Source organism: Cucurbita maxima, unplaced genomic scaffold (assembly GCF_002738345.1).
Source record: "Cucurbita maxima cultivar Rimu unplaced genomic scaffold, Cmax_1.0 Cma_Scf00023, whole genome shotgun sequence".
NCBI lineage: Eukaryota > Viridiplantae > Streptophyta > Magnoliopsida > Cucurbitales > Cucurbitaceae > Cucurbita > Cucurbita maxima.
In genome coordinates this window covers 161,811-189,615 of record NW_019272039.1, presented here as the reverse complement: position 1 = coordinate 189,615, position 27,805 = coordinate 161,811, and the positions used below count along the sequence as shown (strand labels likewise).

General features: G+C 36.0%; 5 protein-coding genes across 8 annotated transcripts; 3 read left to right on the top strand and 2 right to left on the bottom strand.

Annotated features, from left to right (window-relative positions):
- Positions 1–477: 477 nt before the first annotated feature.
- On the top strand, positions 478–10,052 carry LOC111497099 (phenylalanine--tRNA ligase, chloroplastic/mitochondrial-like). Of its 4 annotated transcripts, XR_002720566.1 has the most exons (13): positions 478–712; positions 929–1,119; positions 2,181–2,387; positions 2,472–2,589; positions 2,981–3,057; positions 3,615–3,794; positions 3,910–3,954; positions 4,099–4,203; positions 4,494–4,610; positions 4,700–4,784; positions 8,480–8,620; positions 9,225–9,402; positions 9,730–10,052. XR_002720566.1 is itself a non-coding variant. In XM_023147744.1 (11 exons), exons 1-10 carry the CDS (start codon positions 526–528, stop codon positions 4,748–4,750), a joined length of 1,278 nt encoding a protein of 425 aa, XP_023003512.1. In that variant the 5' UTR covers positions 478–525; the 3' UTR covers positions 4,751–4,784; positions 5,239–5,934. The 4 variants fall into 4 exon arrangements, 3 of the variants coding, with proteins under 3 accessions (XP_023003512.1, XP_023003511.1, XP_023003510.1); XM_023147744.1 differs by lacking the exons at positions 8,480–8,620; positions 9,225–9,402; positions 9,730–10,052 and adding an exon at positions 5,239–5,934; XM_023147743.1 differs by lacking the exons at positions 8,480–8,620; positions 9,225–9,402; positions 9,730–10,052 and adding an exon at positions 5,028–5,082.
- Positions 10,053–11,713: 1,661 nt separating this feature from the next.
- Positions 11,714–13,556, bottom strand: LOC111497074. The gene is made up of 4 exons (XM_023147702.1): positions 13,493–13,556; positions 12,721–13,082; positions 12,547–12,621; positions 11,714–12,419 (listed from the first exon to the last, which is right to left on the bottom strand). Exons 2-4 carry the CDS (start codon positions 12,895–12,897, stop codon positions 12,018–12,020), a joined length of 654 nt encoding a protein of 217 aa, XP_023003470.1. The 5' UTR covers positions 12,898–13,082; positions 13,493–13,556; the 3' UTR covers positions 11,714–12,017.
- Positions 13,557–14,729: 1,173 nt separating this feature from the next.
- On the top strand, positions 14,730–22,114 carry LOC111496909 (UDP-N-acetylglucosamine diphosphorylase 2). The gene is made up of 15 exons (XM_023147470.1): positions 14,730–15,162; positions 15,474–15,528; positions 15,606–15,757; positions 16,483–16,522; positions 17,085–17,177; positions 17,374–17,486; positions 17,570–17,644; positions 18,233–18,272; positions 18,363–18,445; positions 18,521–18,598; positions 19,127–19,270; positions 20,359–20,426; positions 21,321–21,435; positions 21,534–21,690; positions 21,832–22,114. The coding sequence occupies exons 1-15, from the start codon at positions 14,962–14,964 to the stop codon at positions 21,927–21,929; spliced, it is 1,512 nt and encodes a 503-aa protein (XP_023003238.1). The 5' UTR covers positions 14,730–14,961; the 3' UTR covers positions 21,930–22,114.
- A 304-nt stretch (positions 22,115–22,418) lies between these two features.
- Positions 22,419–24,800, bottom strand: LOC111497271 (urease accessory protein D). Its single transcript, XM_023148028.1, has 8 exons — positions 24,634–24,800; positions 24,472–24,537; positions 24,306–24,380; positions 24,129–24,173; positions 23,714–23,947; positions 23,282–23,364; positions 23,025–23,196; positions 22,419–22,881 (listed from the first exon to the last, which is right to left on the bottom strand). The coding sequence occupies exons 1-8, from the start codon at positions 24,733–24,735 to the stop codon at positions 22,768–22,770; spliced, it is 891 nt and encodes a 296-aa protein (XP_023003796.1). The 5' UTR covers positions 24,736–24,800; the 3' UTR covers positions 22,419–22,767.
- Positions 24,801–26,609: 1,809 nt separating this feature from the next.
- LOC111497167 lies at positions 26,610–27,450 on the top strand. Its single transcript, XM_023147857.1, has one exon. The coding sequence runs from the start codon at positions 26,965–26,967 to the stop codon at positions 27,343–27,345; it is 381 nt and encodes a 126-aa protein (XP_023003625.1). The 5' UTR covers positions 26,610–26,964; the 3' UTR covers positions 27,346–27,450.
- The last annotated feature ends 355 nt before the right edge of the window (positions 27,451–27,805 follow it).

The following is a 27,805-nucleotide window of genomic DNA, read 5'->3' as shown; positions in this document are numbered from 1 at the left end:
AATTTCCAGTAAAGCCAATTAATTAGTGAAGTAATAGGTTTATTTGGGGGCAAAGTTGTAATTTGGTTGGAGGTATGCTTGTCCCAACAAATCCACGTGCAAGGGAGCCGTGGCCACCCACGGATTCAAAGTCCTGAAACGCGGTTGAAACCAGATCACAATTAAAATACTAATAAAATAAGCAGTTAGCAGGTGACCTAAGCCAACTTCTTCTGCTCTTTTTTGTTGTTTTTTTCTCTTAAAAATATCGTTTTATTTTATAATCTCAATTTAGGACCCGATTTCTACGCCTTAATTCTCTAATTGAATTATAATATCTTTTAATAGTTTTAAATCAATTAAAAGAACATCCCAACTGCCTTTGTTGAAAAATTTATTTTCTAAAGTTATTGGGCCTTGAAGCTGGGTCGAAAATGGGCCTGGGTAAGCCCACAGTTCGTCCGTTGGTTCCTTTGTCTGTTGCGGTCGACGCCGCCTGAAAGTCTCCCGCGATAAGATTATGTAGGAGTGGACGAGACGACCAGCATGGCATCCACTCTGCCACTCACTCGAGCTTTTCTCTTCGCCGATGCTTCCAATCATCTACGCCGGAACTGCCTCAGAAGCTTCGCTTTCTCTGCGGCTTTCTCCTCCGACAGCGTTCACTGCAAGAAATGGAGACACCCGGTCTCTTCACTTCCCGAACTTGGCGGAGTCGCAATTGCGAGAGATGGTAAACTACTCTTTCTTGTTCTATCTTAGCTGTCTATGTTGCTTGGTTGTTTGATTCTTATCCTAATCGGCTTCTGACATTTATTCATTTCTATTTGTGTGATTTTCTGGTTGAACTTCCGCGATGTCGTCAATCGACCATCTTACTATGAATTCTTTATCCTTTGAAGTTAAATTTTAATGTGATTGAGTTACTAATATTAATGGAGGTTTGCAGATGTTGTGAGAGATGATCCTACGAACAATGTCCCCGATAATATTTTTTCAAAACTTGGTGTGCAACTCCACCGAAAAGATAACCATCCACTCGGCATTCTGAAGAATGAGATATACAAATACTTTGATACAAATTACTCAAATAAGTTCGATAAATTTGATGACCTCAGTCCAATTGTTTCTGTGAAGGAGGTAAGCTTTTTAGCTCATCAATTTTTATTAGAGGAAATTACCGACGATTTGTCTCTCTCTCCAAATATGTAGTGCACCTGAAATGAGAGTGTTCGTGTATTTGAGTGGATTTATAACATTTGATAGCATATCTTGAACGTAACTGACGCGACCCCCCGACCCCCCCCGAGGTTGGGAGAACGTTCCTTCCTTTAGCTTTAAGGATGAAACAAGGCCAATTCTATGGCTATCTTTAGCTCTAGGGAAATGAGTTAATAAGATGCTTTACAAACTTAGTTTGACAAATTATCCACGAGTGAGAATTTTTGCCATGTTTGTGTTTCAATCTAGAATTAGAAATGCACTGCAACTGCAGGTAATTGCAGGCTTGGAGATGATAGAATTCTAAAACCACGCTTCACTCTTGAGTTGCTCAAAAAAAAAAAAAAAAAAGCTTATTAATTTTTTAAAACATTTCTTAGTAGATGATGACTTAGTTTCAATATTGTTTGAAATCTGAGTTTTGCTCACATTCATCTTTTATAGCATTGCTAGGATGTGGACAACATTCCTCCGCCCTTTGCATTATTTAAAGAGTTCCATTCCCGAAGAACCTGTATCTCATATTTTTTTCGTTTTAGGTTTCTTTTTACATTTGTAGTTTCTGCAGTACTTAAGCATGTAGAACGTTCAATTTGGAGCGCCCCCTTTATGTACATCAGCTATCTTTTGTAGTTAATTTTTGCTGAAAAGGACAAGACATAAACTCATAGACCAAACCGGCCACTTTTGAAACCTTTAAGGATCAAATAGAAACTAAATTCAAAACTAAATTTTTGGGTAACTTTGTATGCTGTGTGTGTGTTTTTTTGAAGTACTGAATTTTCTTTTTTTTTTNATTTTTTTTTTTTTTTTTTTTTTTTGGAATAAGCGGGCTCAGTTTGGTAGTTGACAACTTTCTGGGCAATTGGTTAAATTCTTTTTCCTGAATTTCAATAGCTTACTTGTTTTTCTTTAATACTAATAATTACTTCTTACCATACAATGCCTCTTTTATCTTAATCCTATGTTTATGTCCGCAGAATTTTGATGATGTGTTGGTTCCAGAAGATCATGTAAGCCGAAGTTATAACGATACATACTATATTGACTCGCAAACTGTCCTTAGGTGTCATACAAGTGCTCATCAGGCGGAGCTGTTGAGGAGTGGATATACTCAGTTTCTTGTGACAGGAGATGTGTACCGTCGGGATTCCATTGATTCAACTCACTACCCTGTATTTCATCAGGTATTCTAAATAAATATAGTAATCAAGTCTTTTGCTAAGTTTACCAAAGTTTTCATTTGGTGAATTTTTTTGCCTACTTCTCAGATGGAAGGTGTCCGTGTTTTTTCTCTAAATGATTGGGAGGCATCCAGCACAGATGGAACATCTTATGCAGCTGACGACTTGAAGAAATGCTTGGAAGGTTTGGCAAGGCATTTATTTGGTAAGAGGCGTGTCTGAACTAAGGCATATATGATTCTTCCCTTCTGCCTTAGTTATGAGTAGGTAGTTCTGTTGGAAATTCAAATTGGAAAATACAAATGAGTTTTGGGTAGAGTCAATATAATAACGCTTCCAGAATAGGCAGGTAAAAGACACTTTAGGAGTAACAAATATAATAAATCAGATAAGTATTAATGATCACTATTTTGCATATGATCCAAACAAAAAAAAAAAAAAACTTCCAAAAGTAGTTGCATTTTTTAGATAACAATGAAGAATAAATTCCCCACTTTTCTAATTAGGCTTTGATTTTAAAAATAATTTTAAGTTTTGCATTGGTTTTACATGTAATGGAGCTATGTTATCATAAACTAATCTACTAAACCTGCCAGGTGCTGTGGAAATGCGATGGGTTGATACATACTTTCCATTTACGAACCCATCATTTGAACTTGAGATTTTCTTTCAGGTACATAGATGATCTTTTAGTCAATTTTCTCTTCAGAATTCAATAATTTGATTATGGCACATTGCATTACTTCTTTCATAATGTCTTTCATCGCTACCAAAATGTATTTCAATTTTAAACTTCCATTTCTAGTGGCATTTCTGGTTTATCATATATGAACTTAAAATTGAACCCCTTCAATTTTTTTTGATAAATTAGACTAGGGAACTGAAGGGCGAAGAATGTGCTTAGGGGAGGGCATAGATGCAATTTTTTGTTTTCTTTTGATGAGATATAAAAATATCATAGAATAAACCAAAGGGGGAAAAAAAGGTGACAAGGAGTCATCCTGACAGGCCACAACCGTTTCTCAACTACTATTTCCTCCCATGAATGCTATTAAGGAATGAATGGATAATTTTTTAATCATGTTTTAGATTTCCTCATGAAATTATTTACACTACGTTTGCTGTTAATTCCTTCTTGGAATTTATTGTCTGTTTTGTCTCTCTTTCGAACCAAAGATAATAAAAAGAAATCCTTCATCTGAGGAGTTATTTGATGTTCTACCCATGCAGGAGAAATGGCTGGAAGTATTGGGATGTGGAGTGATGGAGCAAGAAATATTGAAAAGAAGTGGTAAAGAGAACAATGTTGCATGGGCTTTTGGACTCGGATTGGAAAGGCTGGCTATGGTTCTTTTTGATATACCTGATATCCGTTTATTTTGGTCAGCTGATGAGCGATTTACCTCTCAGGTATCTAATTGTATCATTTAACAGTACTCTTTCGTTGTTTTTTACGTTGTTTGTCCTTTGGTATGTTCTCAAAAAATAAATTATCCAATCATCACGTTCGCCTTTTTATTTGCAGTTTTCAAAGGGCAAGCTAGGTGTTAAATTTAAACCGTTCTCTAAGGTACTATTATCGCATTTTAGGCATGGAGAGATTAATTCTTAATTCTATTTCTTTAAGGAACCTCCCACTAGTTTCTATATCACTTCTAACAAATTATATGTCGTAAATTATCTCGAAAAGTTTAAGTAATTGCATCTGCTGCAGTTTCCACCTTGCTACAAGGACGTTAGTTTTTGGATCAATGAATCTTTCACCGAGAATAATTTATGTGAAGTTGTTAGAGGAATTGCCGGTGATCTTGTTGAAGAGGTATGTAATTAACTGTTTTCAAGTGCATAAAAAATTTTAAAGATAATTTTAGTGAAGTAAATTCTTAATGGTCGGGATAAATTTTTATTTCTATTTTTGAATATTGTTGTTTAGCCGTTCTTAGTTATCTGTTCTCTGAAGTTTGGTTGTTAAAATAAAGCTGCATGTGTAAACCTAAAAACTTTCTATTGTTCATGGATGCACTTTTAAAAAGTTTGGTGTTTTCAGTTACCTGGCGTTCTCCTCATTTAGTGAAATAATTTCCTTTCTTTACAAACGGATGCTGGCAGGTGCGATTGATTGACAGTTTTACCAACAACAAGAAGGGGATGACGAGTCACTGTTACAGGATTGCTTACCGATCTATGGAACGGTCACTAACGGATGAAGAAATCAATGATTTGCAGGTACTATCAACTTTGCATCCCTTTTATATATTAGTTTGTTTTAGAAAGAAGTTTGAATACAACCTCATATTTTGTGGTTGCAAATGCAGTGGAATGTGAGAGAACAGGTTCATAGCAAGTTGAAAGTTGTCTTGAGATGAGCATCGGACATGCAACAATTTCAGTCAAAGCCATGTAATGTTATTTCCTTTTTGCCTGCTCTACAACTGAAATTTTATTTTGTACACATCTGAACTTCTTTAAATAAAATTTGTCATACTGGGTGATAGGAAGTATAAGAGTATATAGTGCAGTTAAATCCATGAAAATAATTATCAACAGTTGAAGTGGAGATGTGCTGCAAGCTAAACTTTTTTTAATGCGCAATCAGTTTCTTTCCCCTACCTCATGTTTTACTATGCGTTTGCTGCTTTTCAGACCTGTTGAACTCATGTTATCTGGAAACTATATGTACCAATAGATCACTTTTGCCTAGATGAGAAAGTTGGACTTCACTGTTCTGTCTGAAATTTGACGAAGGAGTAAGAACGCGAACTTCATGTGTGCTTAGATATAAGTTATGCCTTGATCTTCGGTGGGGGTGGACTGAACTAAATTATGTACCAAATGTATCCTTTATATAATATAGCCAGGAATCCAGTTCTTCTATTGGTGTTTGTTTCCTGAAACCAAAAGAATCAGAAGCGCATTTGACGTCCAATATCTCCCTTTTATATAGAATAGAAGCTGAAGGAAGGTACTTTTCCAGAATACTTGAGCCAATTTTGATATTTCTTTGCAACTAATCAGGCCTGCAGGTTAAGGTATTGTACATACAAAATATATAGAACTTCTAACAATACATAAAACAACCAAACTTGAACTAGAGCCAGATAATCTACCAAACAAAATGATATTATGATAAACATTAACTACAAGAAAAACGACAGATAACTTTTCAACACCTCCTCCAACTACCAATATACCTTACATTTTTGTAAATATGATAAAGACCTTTCCTGATAGGGAATTCCCTATCCCGAAGCTACATAAATAGCAATCTACACGGTCTTTGAATAATTAATTTCAGAGTACAATTAGGTCCTGGTAGAATGAATTAACGAGTGTTTAGAGTTTAGATTTCATAATTATTTTAAGATGCATTTGAAACCTGTTCATAAACACAAGGGCCTGTTTAGGTTTCAAGAGAGTTTTGGTCTTGAAGTATGGAAAGATGTGAAGGGCAGAGTTGTAAAGGTCTGAAGCATAAGTTGTTGAATGGAAATGATAGATTAAGCAGAGGATGAAGCAAGGACTGTGTGGACAAGACAGTTTCCAACCAAAACGGATGAAAATGAATGAAGAGAGAAAGGGTGGGGTTTAGGCAGTCATTGAACCACCTAAAAGCAAGAGACGGAGAGAGAAAGAGGGTTTTATTTTATAGGGTCAAAGGAAGGGTTGCATCAGTATAAATGAGTCAAAGGATTGGGACAATGATGGCGTCTGGAATATCTGATATCTGGGCTCCATCTCTATCACCCATAATGCCTACAGCCATCACTCCGACTATGACAACCATGACCTATCTTAATCTCTCTTTTATTTTAATTCTAAACTTATTTTTATTTTAAATTTTTTTAATTTAAATAATTTTACTGTAAATATTAATGAATGTTAAAATCATTAACTAAACAAACGCCAGCTCATTTTATTTAATGCTGCTAATTAAAGGAAAAAAAAATTGAAATCTTAACCAGTACTGAAAAAATTAAATTAAATATCATTTTGTCTATAGACTTTCAACCTTATTCTCTTTTACTTATATTTTCAAATATCTACATTTAGTTAATTATTTTAAATAAATCTTAAAATTAGTTTATATTGTTAGTTTGAAGTTAATTCTTATTAGATAATTGGTCGAATAATGATCATAATTTTTATATCATTTTAAAATTTTATCTATGGCTATTTATGAACAATATTTTTATAAATATGGATTTGTTTTCAAAATAGAAAAGTGGCGTTATATTTTAGATATGGATTTATACAAGCTCTTCTTGTTTACTTTTTTTTTTTTTTTTTAGAAGTTTCAAAATACCCTCAAAAGTAGATGAAAATAATACTATTGTGCTTTGTTATGGTAAAATTTATTTGAGAATGAGAAATGTGAATTTGAAGGGGGAAGAAAAGACAAGGAAAACAGGAGGAAAGAGGAGGAAGAGAGAGAAGAAAGATGTGGAGAGTAATCTTGTAACCGTAGGTTTGAAGGAGCGGGTACATCAAAAACTACCAAAAAAGAGAGAAGATGAGAGAGATCTAAATCAGAAAATGGCAATGGCAATGGCAGCCAGCTGCTCTCTGCTCTGCTCCAACTTAAAAAAGGCCTGACCCATTTCCTGAACTGTGATGGGATTGGGGAGCCAATCATCTTCCTGCCTTTCTTTGTCTTAACCTAATTCTTTGTGTTCTTTAATTCAAACTTTAAATGAGCTCCAACATATAGCCATTTTATCAACTAATTCAAAATTCCGAACTCGCAATGACACTTGAATCTCCCAATAAATTTTTCTTCATCTTCAATTCTCTCCAAATGGTTGAAAGAACAACAGTACGTGGCCCATGTTTTGTGCACATTATAGAAATCTTTTTCCCAAAGTAGTTACTTTTAGTCTTTTGAGTAACCATTTTGTCTTTGAACTTCAGTTTCAAATGATTTTGTTTCCATATGTATTTTCAAATAAGCAACATTTTAGTCCATAAACTTTAGCATATAACAATTTAGTCTTTACCGTGTAGATATTTTATCTAAAAAAAACTCTATAGTTTATATGTTGCTGAAGAATATGAGACATTCTATGAGATGGGCTCGATTTGGTTGTTTTACAATTTTCTTGCGATTTGTTAGATGTTTAGTCTATTTGACAAATGGTTATATAGTGATGTTGGAACTTCTCATACGTTAGGTCTCAGCCTTTGTTGTCCGCTCAAACTCTATATTTTTATTTTTTTGTTAGACATTCTATGGTTTCAGATGTGGAGAGACTGTATGAGCACTTAAATCCAATGCTCAAAGTCATATTTTTTAATTAAATAGTATGTAACCAAGCTAGATCATATTGTTAGGAATCATGGACTTTCACAATCGTTTGATATTGTCCACTTTGAGTATAAGCTCTCATGGTTTTGCTTTGGACTTTTTCAAAGGGCCTCATGCCAATAGATATATTTCTTACTTATAAACTCATGATCATTTCCTAAATTAACCCATGTGGAACTCCCTCCCAACAATCCTCCACACACATATATTCCAAGTTAGATATTGTTCATTGTTTTGATAGACAACTCTGTGAAGGGTAAGTCTCTACTCTGTATATTTAATTTGAAGGCCCTTGCATGAGCACAAGAATGCCTTTTCATATATTTTACATTTGTACTCCATCCTATTCTTCCTCCATTTCAAATATGCGATAATCTGTCTTTACAAGTCTTTGGAGATCTACAACTTTGCCCAAGAGTTCTATCCTTCATTATGACTCCTTTAAATACGCTCTTATCTACCAAGACCTTCACAGAAGCCCGAGTCCATTAATATTGAGAGTTGTCATTAGCAATTTCAGCTATTAAGAATGAAATATTGTAATTTCTTTCCTCATATTAGTCATAGACTGAGAATCGATTAAGAATGTAGTTAGCCATCCTAAAAAATTCTTGCTGGTGTGCAAGTTATCAGATCTCAAAATAGGTTTCAACATTCAATAGAAGAATAAGAAGCATGGATATATAGACGCCTGGCTAGTTAAAAGTAGTATTAGAAAATCCCTTTGATCATCAACAAAAATCTTAAGTAAACTTAAACTTTGACGGGTAGGATTCTAACTAATTTGGTATAGTGAAAAAGGAGAGAAAAGAAGAATGGCAATGAAATCAAATTAAACAGTATGGAAACAGAAAATTGGTGGATGCAAAGTGGTGAATGATGAAGGAGTTTGAACGAGAAAAGGATAGAGTCAATGCATGGTTGGTCATATCAGGTAGGGTCATTCCAGCCTATATAGAATTATATATAATGCATGAAAAGTTGCATTTCCATTGCATGCTATTGCTATTAATCTATTATTATTATTATTCTTGTTCTTGTTATAATTGTATTGGAAATACAATCCATTATTCTTCCACCCACTCGCCATCCTTTCATTTCAGTTCGCCCCTTTTTTTCCACTGTCCCCATTTTTTTTTCCTCTGCCATTTATTTTCCCCTTGTACTACTTTTCTTTTTAATAATAACTAGGTAGGTCTTGTACATCCCCATTCATATGTTGTTACAACTTTCATTGCAAAACAATTCTAGACTTGAAAGTCGAACCATTATTTATGATAGAATTGTAGAGGTGTGATAGATTTAGGATTAAAATGTGAGTGTTTTAAGTTATGGGTTTTGTATATAATACAGTTGATGTTGTGAGTATATATGAATTCTCATGGGAGGAGAGGTGAAAGGGTGGATTAAGTAGCCTTTCTGAAAAGCTCTGATTCTTCATCGTACAATGCTTGTGCTCAATTTCAGAGTCGTTTTGAATCATGGGTCCCCTTTCTTTTTCCCTCGTTTAATCTCTCTCTTTCTATCTCCTCTTTCAGTTGCTATAGTGCTCATATTATGAGGTTAGAGGGGTCTGCCCTATCAGGTTGAATAGTAGAAGAGATGATACGGATGTTGAATTTGGCACTGCTTCAAAACTAAATAGTTCTTACTCTGTTTCCCAACTGTTTATGCTTCTGCATAGGAATCATCTTTATTCACGAACTTCTACTTAAGGTAGGCTACACTGATCAAATTTCGCCCAACTTCAGATCAACATGTAGGACATTGTGATTTGTTCGTAAGATAGTTTCAGATTTTGAGTTAGTTTAGTTTAGAAACGTTTTATTTTTATGCTGTTGGTGTGGTTTTTGAGAGTGTCAAATAATAAACTCAAGTGTACCTTGATTGATGGTCGATAAATTTCAAGTGTTAAGAGCCTATAGAATAGACTGTAGAGGAAGTTAGAAAACAAGTGGATTTGATTTGATTTGATTGAAGCAATTAATTTTGTCAAGAATCACGTTCTATCGTTACAGAAATCATTGGAATCTCTGTTTGTAGTTGGATGTGTAAAGGAAGAAGACGAACCAAACCGACACATGGACAAGCTTTGTCGTCTTGCCCTTATGGTTTTTTCTCCCCTTAACAACCTTTAGGTTATAGCATTAACATCAATTTTAAAAAGAAATTGTTGTTAGGAAATTGAGCTGGCATTTAATTTTGGTAAGTGGTACAATAAATTGGGATATTGTTGGTGTGTGTTGGTGTGTGTTGTTGTGTAGTAAGTGTGTGATTGGGGTGTGGTGCCACGTGCAAGAACCCCACGAAAGCTGTTATAAATAATGACAGGTCAGTTTCAAGCTGATGCCGGAATTAAGGCGACACGCCTATGAACCCCATCCCATTATTTTTTTTCTTTTGGAATGAAAATTCATTCAATCATATTAGTTTTAATGGTGATTGATTAGAAAAATCAACCCCTTTTAAGAATTTAGAGTGTTGGTATTTGAGAGGGGCAGATGATAATGAAAAGGATACCATATTCGGACGAACATGCAGAATGGATGAGCAAAAGATGCCATGAAGAGAACCTGCTTGCTTACCATATTCTTGGCGGATGAGTTTTGGTCACATCTGAAATGAATTAAAGGACATGTTTGAGGCCATTACTTTAGGTCATTCTCTAGCTTGGGAAAAATTACAAACTCTACAACCTTGTGGGTACTATTCTTTTCCCGGGGTGTTCGTAGTAGTGAGTAAGGGGTTGAACTAATTGGATTTAATTATGTATATTTGTGGTGGTAATCCATGAGTGGATGATTAATTAGATATACCAAAAGAGGAAAAATTATTTGTATATCAACATATATAACCCAAAGATATAGGAGTTGGTTTGGTGCAGTAGGAGGGAGAGAGAGAGGTTGAAGCACATGTTAAGGCTGACACATAATATTTACTCTCTCTCTCTCTCTCTCTCTCTAGAAATTGTTTATTTTAATTATAAATTTTGTGTTATAAACTTGAATTATAAATATGTTTTTAATTACTTTAAAAATTATACATTATTTAATAACTAAATAAACTCTGTATGAGTCCATTCCTAGTTTATTTGAGATATACATTGGTTTTACTTGGGAAAAAGAAACAAATTTATTTATTTGTTTGTTTGTTTAACTTAAAGCTAATAAATGAGACAGAAGTTAAAAGTAACTGACAAAAGGTGAAGTCAAAATCCATTCCCTAAAATAGCAAATTTGAAAATAGTGAAATTGGAAATAAATGGATATTTTAATTCATAGGCTGTAAATGAATATGAATATGAATATGAATATGAAGATGAAGATGAAGGGGTGCCCCTGCCCCTGCCCCTACTCCTACCCCATTCCATGTCCATAACTTTGGTTTTTGTTTGCTCCTCAAAACCCTAACATCTCATCCTTAGTCTTCAAGTTCCAAGACACACACAAAACTAAGCCCCTTAAAACTCCCACAAATCAATACCATTTTTTTTTATTTTATATATATATATATAATTTTATTATTATTTTACTAAAGCAATAAAGATAAAGATTGGTACTACCACCACCCTTTTCTAAAATAACATTAACAATAATAATCTACTTTCTTTCTTTCTTTTTCCTACCCCATTTTCGTCCTTCATGTTTCCCCTTATAATTTTATTTTCAAAAGTTCACTTGATTTGCTCTCTAAAATCTCTTATGACTCAGTTTGAATGCTTCATATTCATATTCGTGATGTGAGATAGAATTATGCAACGTCTCACATGCAATTATTTGATTTGATTTATTAGCATCACGTGCATTATAATCATGTTATTGATTGATTATGATATTTCTGATTGATTAAGTTCATAATATACTTCATAGGATAATATAAATATGCATGATTACTAATAGTAGTATTTGTTAGGGGCATTTGGCCTCTAAATTGCTAGGCAGGTACAAAAGAGGAAAATGAAATTGTTTGGGAAGTAAAGGCAATGGAGATTTGAAATAAATTTGAAAGCTTATATAGCATATGCCACAAACATACATATAAAGATAGGTCGGAATTCCATTGCATGATGGAGCACAAAATTGGTGGTGTTGAGAGCCAAGCTCCCGAACATTCCCTTAGCAATGGAATTGCTCTTAGCTTTAGATTTCTTGTGGATTTTTGAATAGAAACAAACAGGCAGACACTGTGACAGGGAAACCTAAGCTTAACAACACCTAACTAACTAACAATCAACAAACATGTGTGTGTGTGTGTGTGTGTGTGTGTGTGTCTCTCTCTCTCTCTCTCTCTCTCTCTCTCTCTCTCTCTCTCTTTTTGAATTATTTTAGAGTCTAAGACAGTGGAGCCCTTTGGGGAGCCCCCTTTCTCCGGCTACCCAAAGAGAGAGCAATTGGAGGGAGGAAGCCACTGGCGTTCTTCTTCGAGAAAGTATTGGGCGTGATTTGGGCGTGCTCGTCGTCATCGTCGTCGTCGTCGGTGAGTTGGGAGGCATCCATCGGCAGCCCTTCCAATTGTGAAAACCCAAAATCCGACTCTTCCAACCTCAGCAGAATGGTGGAAAGATCTGCCCCTTCAAACACCATGTGATCCACCTTGCATGAGAGGGAACAGAAATGGAAGGGGTGTTGAAGAATTCTGGCGCAAGTTAAACAGACATTGGAAGGGGCTTTGCAAGGCCTAGACTGTGGCCTGTGATTCAGGAATATCACTTTGGCTCCATTTATGGTGTAAGGCTGCACAACACAACACAACACAACACAACTCAAACCCAGATATTGAAATTGAAATACAAATGCAAATTCGTGGGAATAGAAATAGAAATTAGAGGGAATTTAATGAAATTTATAGTTGTAGTTGAACCTGAATATAAGAACAGTGAATGAGGTTCTCGAGATCGGCGAGGCGAACCACGTCGTGATAAACATAGCGTCGAATCTGGGAAATGAATTGAATGGGGATGGGAATGGGATTAAGAAGGGAAGGAAAGGAAAGGAAAGGAAAGGAAAGGAAAAGGAAAAGGAATGATTATTGTACCTGAAGAAGAGGAGGATGAGAGCGGTGAGATGGAAGGCAGTGAGGGCAAATGGGGAGGCAACACTGTAAGCAGAAGACGTTGCACTCGTTCTTCCTCCCAGACTGGTGGAGCCCACAGGGGGCGAAGAAGGACTCAGAGATTAGGGCTTCAAGCCATGCAGGAGGTTTCACCATCATTCTCTTACCATTGCGTTGCCCCCTTACCTTACTGCCTTCTATCTTCTTCCATCATTCTTCTGCCCTTTGGATCATAACAAAACTGGGCTTCTTACCTTTTCTTCTCACACCCACGCACTAGTCCATACTACTAGTATTTAACACTTCCCCATCGGATGCCAACCGCTCCCTCCCTATGTTCTTGCCTTTGCCCTCGCAAAAACACACTATAATTACTTAAAATAAATTTGCAAACTTCGTATAGGCCCAATTTCAGTTTAGACCGAAATTTAGTGGGCTTGAAGCTAGCATTCTTTAGCTCTGAGTTTGATCGCCCCAACGTTCGTAAGTCTCCAGCCAACTCTGAAGCTGGTATCAATTTATACTGAGTTTGAGTTGGATTTGATTGGACCAATTGGTTAATTAAATATTTATATTTCTGTTTTATTTATAATATTATAAAAATATGTTCAACAAAACGGTGATTCATATCCACAAGAAGAATGCGGTATCAGAAACAATATGAGTTGACCCAGAAAATTAATAAAGGGAAATTAAATCCTGGCAATGGGCTGCCTCGGCCCACTACAATTTAAAGCAGGCCGTAGAGTTGTACCTTTATCTCGGCCCATGCATTGCATTTAAGCACACTTCTTTTCCGCCCATAAAGGACACGTGGGTTTTCTGGTCTCCTGCTTTGGTCTCGCGTCTTAATCACCACTTGTTAGGTTGGAGGGAAGCATCCAATCTGGGCCCTTCATCCCCTGCTTTACTTCTTCTTTATTCAATTAATTTACTTTTTTTTTTTATAAATATATATATATATGTAAAGATCTTATAGTTTAGTTCTCATAACATTATATATAACATCATTAAAAAAAATATGATTCATTCACGGTCTCGTTGAGGCATCATTGTCAAAAGTGTGTACGTAATTCCCTTGATACATTATTGAGACGTCTAATCCTCGACAACGTGCTTTAGGACATTGATCCTATGATCATAATCTTAAATTTAGACGTGTTGAAGATCTCTCTAATCCCTGATGGGAGTGTTGGTCGATCTCGCTAAAAAGTAGGTGCAGTATGTTCAATCAAAATAAGCATAATTTATTTGCCATCGTTCTTTTAATTAAATATTTTTAACTCAAGAACTTAATTATTATCCTTTAAAAATATTAAATATTAGTTACCGCAAATATGAGAAAGAAAAATATTAATTAAATGACTAATAACTATTTAAAGCTATGTGCTATATATATATACAAATTTATTTTGTATGCATAAATGCATTGTCTAAGCACCTCAACTACATATGGTATCCACACTTTAATTTATTAATAAAAATAGTAATAAATGTTGAATAATACGAGGACAAAGATTCCAAATTATTTGAAACATTTCACCCAGCTATTATATAATATTTAAACTAATTTGTGATTTTATAAATAAATAAAATAAAATAAGGTAAATTATACGCTTACATCGGGTCAACATTAATGATTTAAAAATTCGAGGTGAAAATTACATTATATATTTTTGTTAGTAAAATTTTCATAGAGTGCACCTTTTGTACCGCACGTGTAAAAGTGGGCCTTAACATCAAAATAGCACACAAACTCTTACGTGTAATGAATCATGCTTTTAACTCATACTTACCTTTGTTGATGTTCTTGTTTGACCTAACTCCGCCCAAAACCATTGTATGATATGATTTGGTAGGTTGGTTTTTTTGGTGGGATGAAAAATTAATGAAAAGGTAAAGGAAGTTATTATAATGGATGATTCAACCACGTTAATAGCTTTATTAAAACACAAATGGCTGAAATAAGCTTAAAATTGAAGGCAAGGAGCTAAACGAAAAGAAGAGAGCATGATCATGTAATTAAGAAAAGAAATGGAAGAATGGGGTCATTTTGGTCATCCTACCTTCTACCAGGTGGTTATACTCACTCATTCCCCTCTCTTCGTCGTTTACTGTTCTATAAGCTCTTAAGACCAAACCACACACCGACACCCAAATCTCAACTATCATTCCACATTCACCCCCACAGATCTGTGACTGCTACGCTCTCTTTTCTGTTCTATGACCGACGCAATGGCGGTGGTTGGGTTCGATGCCAATGCGCCGTTGACGCCTCAGCAGCAACCGCCACAACAGCTACTGCTGCAACAACCGCCGCTGGCCTTGCTCGAGCGCCTCAAGGATTATGGCCAGGAAGATGTTTTTTCTCTTTGGGATGAGCTCTCCCACGAAGAGCGGGACCTTCTTGTCAAGGATATTGAGGTATACTTCGCTTGTCTCTTCTTCTGAATTCACCTTCTGTTGGATCCCCCAATTCTCTGTCTGATTCTCTTAGTATCGTTGTTCACTGCTTGAATTTGTGTTTCATGCATTTCAGTTAGCTGAGAGATGAGTGTGAGAGTTCTGTAATTTTCAGAATTTTCAATTTCTCATCGTTTTTTAGTTTATCTGCAGCTAAAGAAGCTGATTTTGCTCATTTCTTTGGTGTCAAATTAGTTATTTTCTTTTCTTGTGATGTTCATCCCCGATGCGCAAAGCATGATTGTAACATGATTGTCGATGCTCTTTTTCAGAGTTTGGACCTTTCCAGAGTAGATCGAATCATTCGATGTTCGCTTCGTTCTCAAGGTTGGTATCTTCATCGTGTCCTCTTTTTTTTTTTTTTTATTTGATTTTTATTAAATTGAATTGCTTTGAGGTTGTAGGGCTACCTGCGGCTGCAATTGAGCCCGTACCCGAGAGTTGCGTGTCGACGCTGGAGGAGCGAACTCTTGAGGAAAGAGAGAGATGGTGGAAGACGGGGCTGAAGGCCATCTCGGATGGCAAGTTGGCTGTTTTGCTTTTATCCGGCGGTCAGGTATAATTTTCCATTTCTCCTTAGAATGTTTTAACTTTTGGCAAAACTTGATTCGACTGCTTCGCATTGATTCCCTTTGCTTTGTGTCGACCTTTATACTCCACTATAAAGCTTTATCAATCTAAGCTTGTGATGCACTTTAAGCGATCCTTCTCTTTTTAGGTACATCCTTCCACCCCTTCCCCTCGTTTTTTTAAAAGAAATTTCTGATTAATACAGATAAACTAAAACTACCTTATGGAGAGGTCCATGTCCAAATAAACTGTGACTTCCACTCGATACTTATCACGATGAAAGAACTCACCTCGTGGCAGCTCCTTTATGGAAGATGATAAATTCCTAGATGAAAGAATTGAAAAAAAAAAAATAAATAAAAAATAAGAGGCAAAAGTACTACCCAGAAATCGAATTATTTATTTTGTTTTAAAATACTTTCTTTAGTGTATAAGATGGCATCGCAGAGACGAATAGTTACTAAGGAGTCCATCACGCTTGACTAAATTATTTTTTAATATATATTCATCATTTTTATACAAGAAGAAAATTCAAAGTCAATAAATTTATGCATTTATATGCTAAAAATGAGTTTGATGTATATTTCTCTAAGAATGTTAATTTTGTTCTATATGATCATGTGTGTATTTGATGTCTAAAATTTTTTGAGACTTATATTGACTTTGTACAACTAGGGTCTAACACATATCTATTGTGGTATTCAAATGCAGGGAACTCGGCTGGGCAGTTCTGATCCTAAGGGATGTTTCAGTAAGTAAAATCAGATTCTCTGAATTAGCAATTACTTTAGGGTTCTCCATGGAGGTGTAATTTAAATTTATTTGATGTTTTAGTCTTCTATTTATTTACTTGTTGAATTATCAATTTACATAAGAAGCTTATACCTTTCTCGACCTTTTGGAAGTGTGGCAATTCACATGAAAAGCTTCAATTTACATAAGAATCCAATGCTTAATGAATTATGATTTCAACCAATAGACCTGTGTGTATGTTCATAGGGTCATGTCTCTCATCTTAGCAAGTTGTTTCTCAATCTGGGTACTGGTTTAATTCAGGAGAGAGCATACATTTGTTACTTTGATGTTTTCTACGATAGTCATGTCTGAGTAATTTCAAACTATTGGGTACAAGGAAGATTAATGACTTCAATATCTTTCCTCTCTCTCATACACCCAAAATAATTGAATCCTTATACTTTCTAATTTCATATTGCATTGAAGGGAGGAGGAAATTCATAATCATATTTGTTCCTATATTCATATCGCCAATACATTCTAGAATTTTTATTTTATTTTATATACATCTTTGTTAGATATTGGACTTCCATCGGGGAAATCCCTTTTTCAACTTCAAGCTGAGAGAATTTTGCGTGTTCAAAGATTAGCTGCTCAAGCCATGACTGATAGTAAGTTTTCAATTTTCAGTATTCTTACCTTTTTGTTTTCTGTCTACCCCTGAAGGTTGGGGGGACCTTGTGGCTGTAACCAACTTTCGGTAGAAGATATTGGAGTCGGGCTTTAATTCTGAGTACTAGAGACTTTAGATAAGTTTATATTATAATGGATGTTAGTGACAGTTATTGACATACATATTGATCTCAGATTCTACCGGTTCTGCATCAATTCATTGGTATGTGATGACCAGTCCATTTACTGATGAGGCCACTCGCAATTTTTTTGAAACTCAGAGATATTTCGGTTTGGAGGCTAATCAAGTTATAATCCTTTAGATGCTTATACTTTTTCTCATTTTTCCTTGCTTGCTCTGGTGCTCACTTTCGCCATATCCGGGTTGCAGGTCACCTTCTTTCAGCAGGGTACCATTCCTTGTATATCCAAGGATGGTAGATTTGTGATGGAGACACCATACAAAGTATGGCTTCAAACTTTTTTCCATATGAATTGATCAATCCCCAGTTATCCATATCATATCATTTACACGCTATACTACTTTTCCTCCTTCCCCCATCATGCCCCCTGTTATACTATTGTAGAAAATCTTAAATTTCTCGAGGTAGAGAATGTAGTGATGGAAACACTTGTTATTTTCCTGAGATTGTGTCAAAATATTTAGCCTATATCTTTTACAATCCTAGTACTACAGAAGTCATGTCATACCTTGATTTCAAGTAACTCAAGGATTGGAATGGGGAAATCTATTTTGATTTCAAATATATTCATTGGTATGGACACGCATAAATTGATATTTGTATTTGATGAACTAAAGAGGCAGGGAAGAATCTTATGAAAAGAATTTGTTGGAAGTCAAGGGTACAGGGCAATAATACATAGTGAATGAACACTGGATCGATCAATTGGTGGCTATCTTCTTTGGGTCTCAGTAATTAACATTACGATGATTTTAATGTTATTGAGCTCCATATCTTTGCATCACACTGTAATTCTCTTACTCCAATATATAAAAACCATGGTTGTAAAAGTTTGAATTTTTAAAAGCCAGGTATCTAAGGCTCCAGATGGGAATGGAGGAGTATATGCAGGTAAGCTGGTCAAACTCATAAGCTCAAGTTGTTGGCTACTTCTAACTCTATTTTTTACCCTCTTATGTGAACCTGTTGTTTGTTGATCAGCTTTAAGATCCTCAAACTTATTAGAAGATATGTCAGCAAGAGGGATTAAATATATAGACTGCTATGGAGTTGACAATGCCTTAGTGAGTAGCCATATCAACTGATTTTTCTTTGTGCTGGATACGTATATGTTTCAAACTTTTGCATCTTGGTTATAGGTTCGCGTGGCTGATCCAACATTCTTGGGGTATTTCATTGATAAAGGTGTATCAGCAGCAGCAAAAGTTGTTCGTAAGGTAATTAATCTAATTATTTATTATACATATGGAAATAGATTAATTGTTTAATTTTCTTTTATTAAAATCTTGGTTCTAATAAGCTTTTGTCTTGAATAAATTTTTGTGTGTGTTAGTTGCATGTCTCTGATAAAGACTGTTGGCTTCTATCTCTTTTTAGATATTGTTACACTCTGGATGATGGTGTTTGCCGTTTGGAAATGCATATAATATAATGTAGAGATTATAATCTTTGTTCTTTCTATGTGGAAGGTGCACAGTAGAGAGCTTGAACATTCAAGTATATGTATAAAAAAAATGATGTGGACTCAAGTCGACAACCGAGTATTAAAAATGATTTAGTTTCTTGGTGCATACTTGTAACAAATTTCTCATGTCTGGTTTATTACTTCTCTGACATTGCCCCAATGAATGCCCGACAAATGAGATTGATGCTTTAACATTTTCACTGACCTTAGCTGACCCTCATGCGTTTTTTCAAAGAGTAGATTGTGTTTTATTTTATTTTATTAATTCATTTGGTTTCAGGCATATCCCCAAGAGAAGGTTGGCGTATTTGTCCGACGAGGTAAAGGGGGACCGCTCACTGTGGTTGAGTACAGTGAATTGGATCCATCACTGGCTTCTGCAATCAATCAAGTAACAGGGCGCCTTCGTTTCTGTTGGAGTAATGTAATGTTTGTTTCACTTTTTTCTTCAGCTGAAATAGTATTTTTGACGTATATTACTTTTTTGTATCTAGCCCAATTATTTGCAAAAGCAGTTTTTTAGGTTCGTTCAGTTGGATAAAGAATTAGTTTTTCAATATTTCTTTACTCCTAAATTTTGTGCCCGAAAATGAACTTCTAGCAACCTATTTAATGGCTGCCTGCTACTGTGTACTGTATTTACTTTTTAGTCAAATTTCATCTACAATCCTGACTCTTCTGCATCAATCGGCACCCGTACTTCGCAATCAAAGTGATGTTCTTACTCTTTAGATTACCTAATCCAAGGCCCCCTTTACAAATAGGAAGAACAATAGCTCGCCAATTAACTCAAATCCACTTTTGTTTGACTGTCTTCTTTCGTCGGACAAAAATTTCCATACTAAAGCCCTCGAAAATTGAAAGCCACTGTAAATCATCCCCCAACACCTCTTGGAACTGATTTCTTTGGATGTGCATGGCGGCTCAACATAACCATATTTCCGAAGTAAATAGAAGATATAAGTGTAATATTCTCCAGCTCTGTAAGTCATGAATAGTTCATATCCTTCCTGAGCCATAGAGGTCAAATGCTAGTTGCCTGCCATTTAGGAGAGTTTCGTTCTTGGATATCTTGCAATTGTTTCCGTATATGAGTGTGTATAGTAGCATAATTAGTCATATTGCAGAAGTAAATATAGGACAGATGTAAAAAATAATATCCACCGGTATAATCTCTCTTTATCAGGAACCCAATTACATATCTTCCAGAACCATCTTATGAAGGTCAAATGCTACTTGCCTGCCATTTATGAGATTGTTTCGTACTTGGATTTGTTTTGATTCATTCCATATATAGTTGTAAATTGAATACGTTCTTTTAAATTTTATAGCCTAACTTCTTTAGTGCTGAAGATCATATGTCCTTTTGATGGAACAAAACCTTTAATCCTTTTTCAGAATTGCACTCTATACTACTAATTTATCATGTCACTCTCATCTTTTATGTTTCTAAACTTTTAATATCATGAATATGAAAATTAAATGTGTTCAAATTTCTTTTTTCATGTTCAGGTGTGCTTACACATGTTTACTTTGGATTTTCTAAACCAAGTGGCAAATGGTCTTGAAAAGGACAGCATGTTAGTCTCTCTCTCTCTCCCTCTCTCTTCCCTCCATTCAAAATTTTTATAATGGAACGAAGGATTCAACTGTCCATTTGATGTTTCCCTATCCTGGTTTGTTATGATGTTCTAACTGTTAGAACCTGTTCTAGGCCTTGCAAATGTTTTGAACCGTTACTCAGTTTAGGAAATGATGAAAATGCTCAATGAATGATTATGGTTAGATTGTTGGATAGTATAGTCTACTCTAGTTTTGATTGCTAAGGTTTATTTAACCCGAAGATGAACAAGGATCTACACTTTTTTTTTTTTCTTCAATTTATTTTTTCATAGAATCTAAAATTCCCTTTTACAATTGAATGTTGTAGAATTAGTGATACATTTCAACTCCAGACTTGGTTTACATTGGACATTGATGGATGATTTTTGAATATGAAAAAGCTTCTTAAATCTAGTATGGAGTTGATTAAATATTGAGCTCAGGCTTGGATTTATTTGATATTCTTGTGGTTCTGCTTTCGTGTATTCACATTTTTGTTGCATTTCAGCTTTCCTAACTATTCAAATAAATTTGAAGATTTATCTCGTTCATTTTTCTTGATTAGTCATGTAAATCTAGTTTTTATGCCTGGGTTGGGTTTTTTCTTGGTATACAAGGAGAGGGAGAATCTGATCTAGCTTAGTTGTCAAATGAGGAACATCCAGTTTACAATCTATCTTCATTATCCAGGTATTGGGTGACCAATAACCGTGTTAAGGGCTAGATAGATGAGATAAGAGCAGTATTATTTTTTAGTATCACACAGTTTCAGAAGACTGCTAGTCTTCAATCTGTCTTATTTTGTTGACAGCAATTCTGCAGTTTGTATATATATCATGAAGAGCTTGCTCATATGCTTCTTCCAACTGTAGCTACCATCTGGCGGAGAAAAAAATTCCTTCTATTCACGGGCATACAATGGGATTAAAAATGGAGCAGTTCATATTCGATGCATTTCCTTATGCTCCTTCTACTGCACTGTTTGAGGTGAAAGCATCTCTTGTATATATTCTTTTGAACTATTTTAGGAGCGTTCTTATCGCCTTACTTAGTGTACGAGGTTCATTTTTTGTATCTTTAACTAGATCTTACGAGAAGAAGAGTTCGCACCAGTGAAGAATGCCAATGGGTCAAACTTTGACACTCCAGATAGTGCTAGGCTTCTTGTTCTTCGACTCCATGCTCGCTGGGTGGTTGCAGCTGGTGGATTCTTGACACATTCAGTGCCCTTATATGCAACTGGTATATTTGTGAACTTGAATTATAGATCATGTTCATAAAATATCTTCAGAACTTCAGTGATTCATTGTACATATAAACTAGAAAGAAACTATTTGAAATGCAGTATTCTGATGTAATCTATATATTTGATATTGAACCCAGGTGTGGAGGTATCACCACTTTGTTCATATGCTGGAGAAAACCTGGAAGCGATATGCCGTGGAAGGACTTTTCACGCACCTTGTGAAATTTCTTTCTAGTCGAGTCAATTTTTCCAAAATCTATTTGTGAGTCACCGGCTTTATTATTTCAGAGCTAGCATTGATGAGGTCCATTTTTCTTATACTTGTGAGGTATAGTGTGAATCATTTAATGCTTTGTGACATCAAATGACTGCTTATTTGGTTTTGTTAATATAAATATTTCCTAAAGACCATCAAATATTGTGTGGGCTTTCTATCAGCTTCGGTTATAAATTTATTTGGGCAAATATACATCATTAACGCCCATATTTTAGTCGTTGGAAGTGAATTCGTTAACTCAATTCCACCCTTCAGATTGTTCATAATTGTTATTATTTTCGTTGAATTGTAATTGTCTAAAATGAAGGCTCTTTCCCCATCTCGATCGGCAGAAGGTATAGTCCAACTGTGCCTGCTTACAATTCAATTACAACAGGTTTATCTCTTATAATTACTTTTTTCCCCCTAATAAAGTAATAATTCACCATTCATAAAGCTAATCCAACCTACAAAACGTCATTTTTTCTATTGAACTAGTAAATGGACTGGAGAAGCCCCACAACAAAACTAGTCTACAGCTTTGATATAGGTCCAATAAGGCAGCCGGATAACTTGGGGGCTCCTCTTCTTCACTTTATTGATACCATATTCTACAGACGGATGCTCCGTCGGAAGGGGAAGACTCCCATTTACAGAATTGAATAGTACAACACTTGGAAGATTTCCAGCTAATAGTACAACACTTGGGCTACCCATTTGCAGAATAGTACAAAAACACTTGGAACTCGTAATCCACAATCCTGCCTCCTCCAACGCTTAAGCCCTAGAGTTTTGAGTAATACTCTTATTAAATCTTTCATTTATAAGGGGGCACTCCAAGAAGTGGCTCCATTGAAGCTAACTGTTGTTGGAGAAACCTGTAGACTGTTTCAGTTTCCATGGCAGCGATTCTAACAACGGTGCCAATTCCCTAAATGTAAACAGTAACATTTAGAATTCGTAGTCCACTTAGCAGTAGTTACTCGATCCCAACAAATTTGGAGGCCATGGTTAAAGGCAAATTTATTTACAATTCATTCTTTTTTATTTAAAAAAAAAAGAAAAAAAACTAACCTTGGGGCCAAAGACGCTGGAAGAAGCAATGATTCTAGGTTTGGCATACAAATGATCAGAGTTCTTGTTCACTTGGGCTCCACGGGTAGAAGTAAAAGGAGAATATAACTGGTCACTCATCATCTTTTTCACGTTTTCTCGAACTTCGTCTTGGACTTTCTTAACCCTTGGCCTGCAGTGAAGCCACCATCAACAATGATGTAAACTAGAATACAAATTCCCTGATCTTCATAGGTTCAAAGTACTCAAGTGTCTACCCCAAAATGACAACCATTGCAATGACTTGGTATCCATGCATGCGTTCTATTATAGAGTTCGTGCTTCCTTGCTCTAGAAGCACCTGCAATGAAACAATATATGGTTCCAGAAAAAGATCTTAAAGAAATTGTATTATCATACTCCACTGTAGATGCTAGTATAAAGCACTTCTCATGAACAAACGAAAAAAACTGGAAAGCCTGTATCTTAACATATCTATATGATGTATATGATTGACAATACAGTGGAAGGGAATGTGATGCAGCACAGTTGGGGCATCGTTCTAGATTCGTATCCAATCACGATCCCTCACTACGATATTATCAAGCAGAAAATAGACAATAGGCACAAACTCAATGAATCTGTGCATAAAATTCTAGTTAAGCACTTAAGAGTACAGAATGAATCAGTGAAGACACTTTTAGCTTTACCGTATCAAAAAACAATGGATGGCCGTCTTCTAAGAATATTTGATTAGTGCTCTTGAAAAGATTGAACTCCCAAATTTCTCCCCTCCCATGGCGTCCACTTGTAAACCAATCAACAAGAACCAAACTAGATCCTGAATCAACTCTAAACACTTGTTTCTGCGCATACCTTGCGGTGGCGAAGCATGTCACTGGATCTGGAAGTACCGCCAAAAGTGCATCGCTACCAATCCTTGCCTACTGCAGAAAAATGCTGAACTTCATGTAGCTACACAGACAAATATTTATGGAAACGTAGAAAGAACTTCAAAAAGAACCTTGAACTCTAGTATCATAAAACAAACAATAATGCGAGACATTAAGGTAGTTTCAGAGCAATTAATATTAAGGTAGATATTAACAATCTTCGTCTTGTTACCTCCAATAGTTGTTCAGAGCGCTCTTCTCCCCGGGACTTGTAAACCTAAAGCAGCATAAGATTGCAAAATAGATCAAGTACCAAGAACAAGATAGATCAAGTACAACACACTTAGCATGGGTTCCAAAATCACTAAACAAAAATAAGGAAGTGGCGAATTATCTGAAGATTGATCACCTTAGTAGAAGACTGGGTCGTTAGGGCTGCAGTGCAGCCATCTTTAACGGTCAACTCGCACGAAATTGAATCTCCCTGCTTCAGAAAAACGTGCCCCGAATAAGAATGATCAAAAGAAAAAAATGTAGAAAATAAATTGAAAAGGGGATGTGTTATTCATTAGTACAGAGACAATGCCGCCGCCATAATTGAGAGTGTAAATCCAAATAGCATCCGTTTTGGAAGGACCAACCTAACAGAAGAACCACTAGAAGCGATTGAACATATTTGGCTAATGACGGAGAAAAAACGAGGAAGAGAAAAAGGTGATTAGAATAAAACAACAGACCTTTCTGGGAATGATGAATTTGATGGGATACTTAGAAAAGCATCTGCTAACGGCTGATTTTCCTGCAACTTTTTCAATCACCACCGCACCGTCGACTTCCATCCTCAAGCACAGCAAACAGCAATTGAATTACAACTGCGAGCGACCACGAGTTTTCTTTCTTGCCTGACTAGCGGAAGAACTCAAAAGGCCGAACCGGATTTCGGCCCACTTTCTCATTGGGCTGCTTCATATTGGGCTGAGAGCTTAGGCCCACTTTTATTTTGGGCTGTTTCGAGTTAGGTTCTGGTTTACGGCCCACTAGTACTAGGCTGTGTCATGTTGGGTATAGGATTTAGGCCCACTTTTGTATTCGGCTATTTCAACTATAAAAGGCAGGGTCCAATTCAATTATAAAAAGGCAAGGCCCAATTTAACAATAATAAGACAGAGCCCAATTAAACTATAAAATGGCTCGGCCCAATTAAAATTTAAAGGCTGGGCCCAATTCAACAATAAACGGCCGCCTAATTCAACTATAAAAAGGGCGGTCCAATTCGACTATAAAATCCAGGGCCCAATAAATTATTAAAGGGCGGCCCAATTAAACTCTAAAAGCTCGGCCCCATTCAACTCTAAATGGCTGGGCTCAATTCAACTCTAAATGGCGGGCCATATTCAACTATAAATGGCTTGGCCCAAAGAAACTCTAAATGGCTGGCCCAATTCAACTAGAAATGCTCGGCCCAATTCAACTATAAAAACGAGGCCCAATTCAACTACAAATGGCTGCGCCTATTTGAACTATAAAAGGCTGGGCCCAGTTCAACTATAAAAGGCTGGGTCTAGTTCAACAATAAAAGGCGGGGCCCAGTTCAACTATAAAAGGCTTGGTTTCCTAAGCCCGAAACCCATGAATTATTTATTTATTTTTAATTACTCTTTTCTCTCTATCGTTCTCTTTCTTCCCTTGGACTTTTAAACTTTATGTAGACGAGTGAATCCAAGTTAGTTAAAATAGAATAATTACTAAATATATAAATAAATACAAATTTTAGTACTTAACACTATCTTTGTTATAAAAAAAAACAATAAACCCGGGAAATGCTAAACACTTTAATATTTAAAAACAAAAGGATGAAAATATATAATTGCATATTTTAAGCAAACTTTATGGAAGGCAAGTTGATTGGAGCTAAGTGGTATTTAAAAAGAATATAGATATATATATATATATATATTAATAAATAAATAAGTAAATTTTTTTTTAGATTCCAAGGATAGGCACATGCCTCGGTCAAACTTGTTTCCCCATTTATTTATTTTTAATATAATAAAACAGAGAAAATTAAAACAAATAATGAAAGCTTTGGGCGCTTCAGAGGGCACGTGGTTTGCACATGGTTAAGAATAATAAACAGAACCCACAAAATCATGCGTGGTAGATAGTGATAGAATAATATTGGGCAACTGAAGTTGGATCCAAAATCCAATGCAACCATACCTATAAATTATGAAATATGAAATATGAAATACCTGTGTCACATGAAGTCGAGATGAACCAAAGTAGCGCACAAGGGATACCTGTGTCACACTCCCAAGAATTCATGCCAACCAATGATGATCGTCAGGTAGAAAAGAAAAGGATAAGAATAAATGTAAACCAATCATGATGGTTGCATATGTTTTTACAATTTTATTTGACGAAATATGGAGGGGTATATTATATAGAAGGAAGACGAAGAAAAAGAAGGGGCCTACAAAAGAAAAGGCAATGAAATGGGAAGTAATGCAAAGGTGGAGTAGCGTGGGCGGGGCCAAGGCATGAGCCATCTTGTCTCACTCTCTCTCAAATCATTTGCCCTCTTCCATCATCCTAAGTAATCAATATTATTATTATTATTATTATTATTAAATTAATTTATTGTTTTAGGAAAAAAGAAAAGAAAAGAAAAGAAAAGAAAAGAAAAGAAAAGAAACGAAAAAGAAATATGCAGAAAAGGGGAGCAAATGGGAATTAGGGTTTACCACTGCTGGATCACGTGGGGGACGCATGGCTTCCCAGAGAGACTAGGAAAAGGAGGCAACCCTTTTCTTTTTCTTTTTATCTTTCACAATCACGCTGAGATCCAACGACACAGTTCACCCTCACGCGCTCTCATATACGCGTGGAACCCACACTCCCACTTCTCTACATAAATAAACTACCACAGTCCTCACACTCAGATTGCTCGCTAATCATCTCATCTCATCTCAATCGCCTTCCACTTTCCACATTTCACCGCTCTTTGCTCTGCAACTGCCACGGAACCGGCATCTTCATCTTCAACTTCCACTCCAACTCCAACTCACATGGCGCAAATGTGGCTTCTCTGGTGGCCAAAGAACTCCTCTGCCGCCGCCAAATCTAGCACACCCTCTGCCACCGGTGCCGTATCTGCGACTTCGCTCGCCTCAAAGGTATCCTCCTCGCACTGCAACCGCATCGCCAAACTGTTGCGCAAACTGAAGAAACGCGGCAGAGTACTCTGTAGCACAACTGGGGAGAGCAGCAGCAACTTCCAATGCCGCTACGATCCTTTGAGCTACTCTCTCAACTTCGACACCAGCGGGTGCGGAAGCTTGTTAGATGAGCACTACTATCAGTTCTGCGCTTTCTCCTCGAGATTCGCGTCCAATCCAGGAACTGTTTCTCGTCCTGCCCCTGATGGAACAGTCACTGCTTCTCGCTAGCGCGATCTCTATCCCTAGCATTTTTCTTTCCCCTTTCTTAACCGATCTTTTACTTGTATGCAACATTAGGGCGATTTTGATTTATATATAAAAATATACCTGGTTCAAGAATTCCAGAGAGGGAAAAAACACATTAAGAAGGAATTAAGATAATTTCTATCCAATTGTTTCTCCTGTGAAATAAATGAATTAATAATTGTAGCTTAGGGAGAGTGAGGTTCACATGAAGATCTTGGGGAAAAAAAAGTGATAGACGGATGGGGATGGATAAAGGAGTAATAGAGAGAAGAATAAGAATTTGTCAGAGTTCCTTCCAATTATGATGATCTCGTTACTTTTGCTTGACATAGTTTCTTCTTTAAAAAAGAGAGAGGGGGAGAGAGAGAGAGAGGAGAGTAAAGGGAAGTGGTTAGCAAAATCCCGGAATGGATGGAGGCAAATATACATCAGTTTACTGCCA

Excerpts from the sequence above, each read along its gene's own strand:
- LOC111497099 (XM_023147744.1), top strand. The coding sequence starts at position 526 with ATGGCATCCACTCTGCCACTCACTCGAGCTTTTCTCTTCGCCGATGCT. Across the intron at positions 1,120-2,180 it reads CAATTGTTTCTGTGAAGGAG|AATTTTGATGATGTGTTGGT; the intron begins GTAAGCTTTTTA and ends TTATGTCCGCAG. Across the intron at positions 2,590-2,980 it reads TTTGGCAAGGCATTTATTTG|GTGCTGTGGAAATGCGATGG; the intron begins GTAAGAGGCGTG and ends TAAACCTGCCAG.
- LOC111497074 (XM_023147702.1), bottom strand. The coding sequence starts at position 12,897 with ATGATGGTGAAACCTCCTGCATGGCTTGAAGCCCTAATCTCTGAGTCC. Across the intron at positions 12,622-12,720 it reads CTCATCCTCCTCTTCTTCAG|ATTCGACGCTATGTTTATCA; the intron begins GTACAATAATCA and ends TTCATTTCCCAG. Across the intron at positions 12,420-12,546 it reads TTCACTGTTCTTATATTCAG|CCTTACACCATAAATGGAGC; the intron begins GTTCAACTACAA and ends TGTGTTGTGCAG.
- LOC111496909 (XM_023147470.1), top strand. The coding sequence starts at position 14,962 with ATGACCGACGCAATGGCGGTGGTTGGGTTCGATGCCAATGCGCCGTTG. Across the intron at positions 15,529-15,605 it reads ATGTTCGCTTCGTTCTCAAG|GGCTACCTGCGGCTGCAATT; the intron begins GTTGGTATCTTC and ends TTGAGGTTGTAG. Across the intron at positions 18,273-18,362 it reads GAATGGAGGAGTATATGCAG|CTTTAAGATCCTCAAACTTA; the intron begins GTAAGCTGGTCA and ends TTTGTTGATCAG.
- LOC111497271 (XM_023148028.1), bottom strand. The coding sequence starts at position 24,735 with ATGGAAGTCGACGGTGCGGTGGTGATTGAAAAAGTTGCAGGAAAATCA. Across the intron at positions 24,538-24,633 it reads AATTCATCATTCCCAGAAAG|GTTGGTCCTTCCAAAACGGA; the intron begins GTCTGTTGTTTT and ends TTCTTCTGTTAG. Across the intron at positions 23,197-23,281 it reads GCAATGGTTGTCATTTTGGG|GCCAAGGGTTAAGAAAGTCC; the intron begins GTAGACACTTGA and ends GCTTCACTGCAG.
- LOC111497167 (XM_023147857.1), top strand. The coding sequence starts at position 26,965 with ATGGCGCAAATGTGGCTTCTCTGGTGGCCAAAGAACTCCTCTGCCGCC.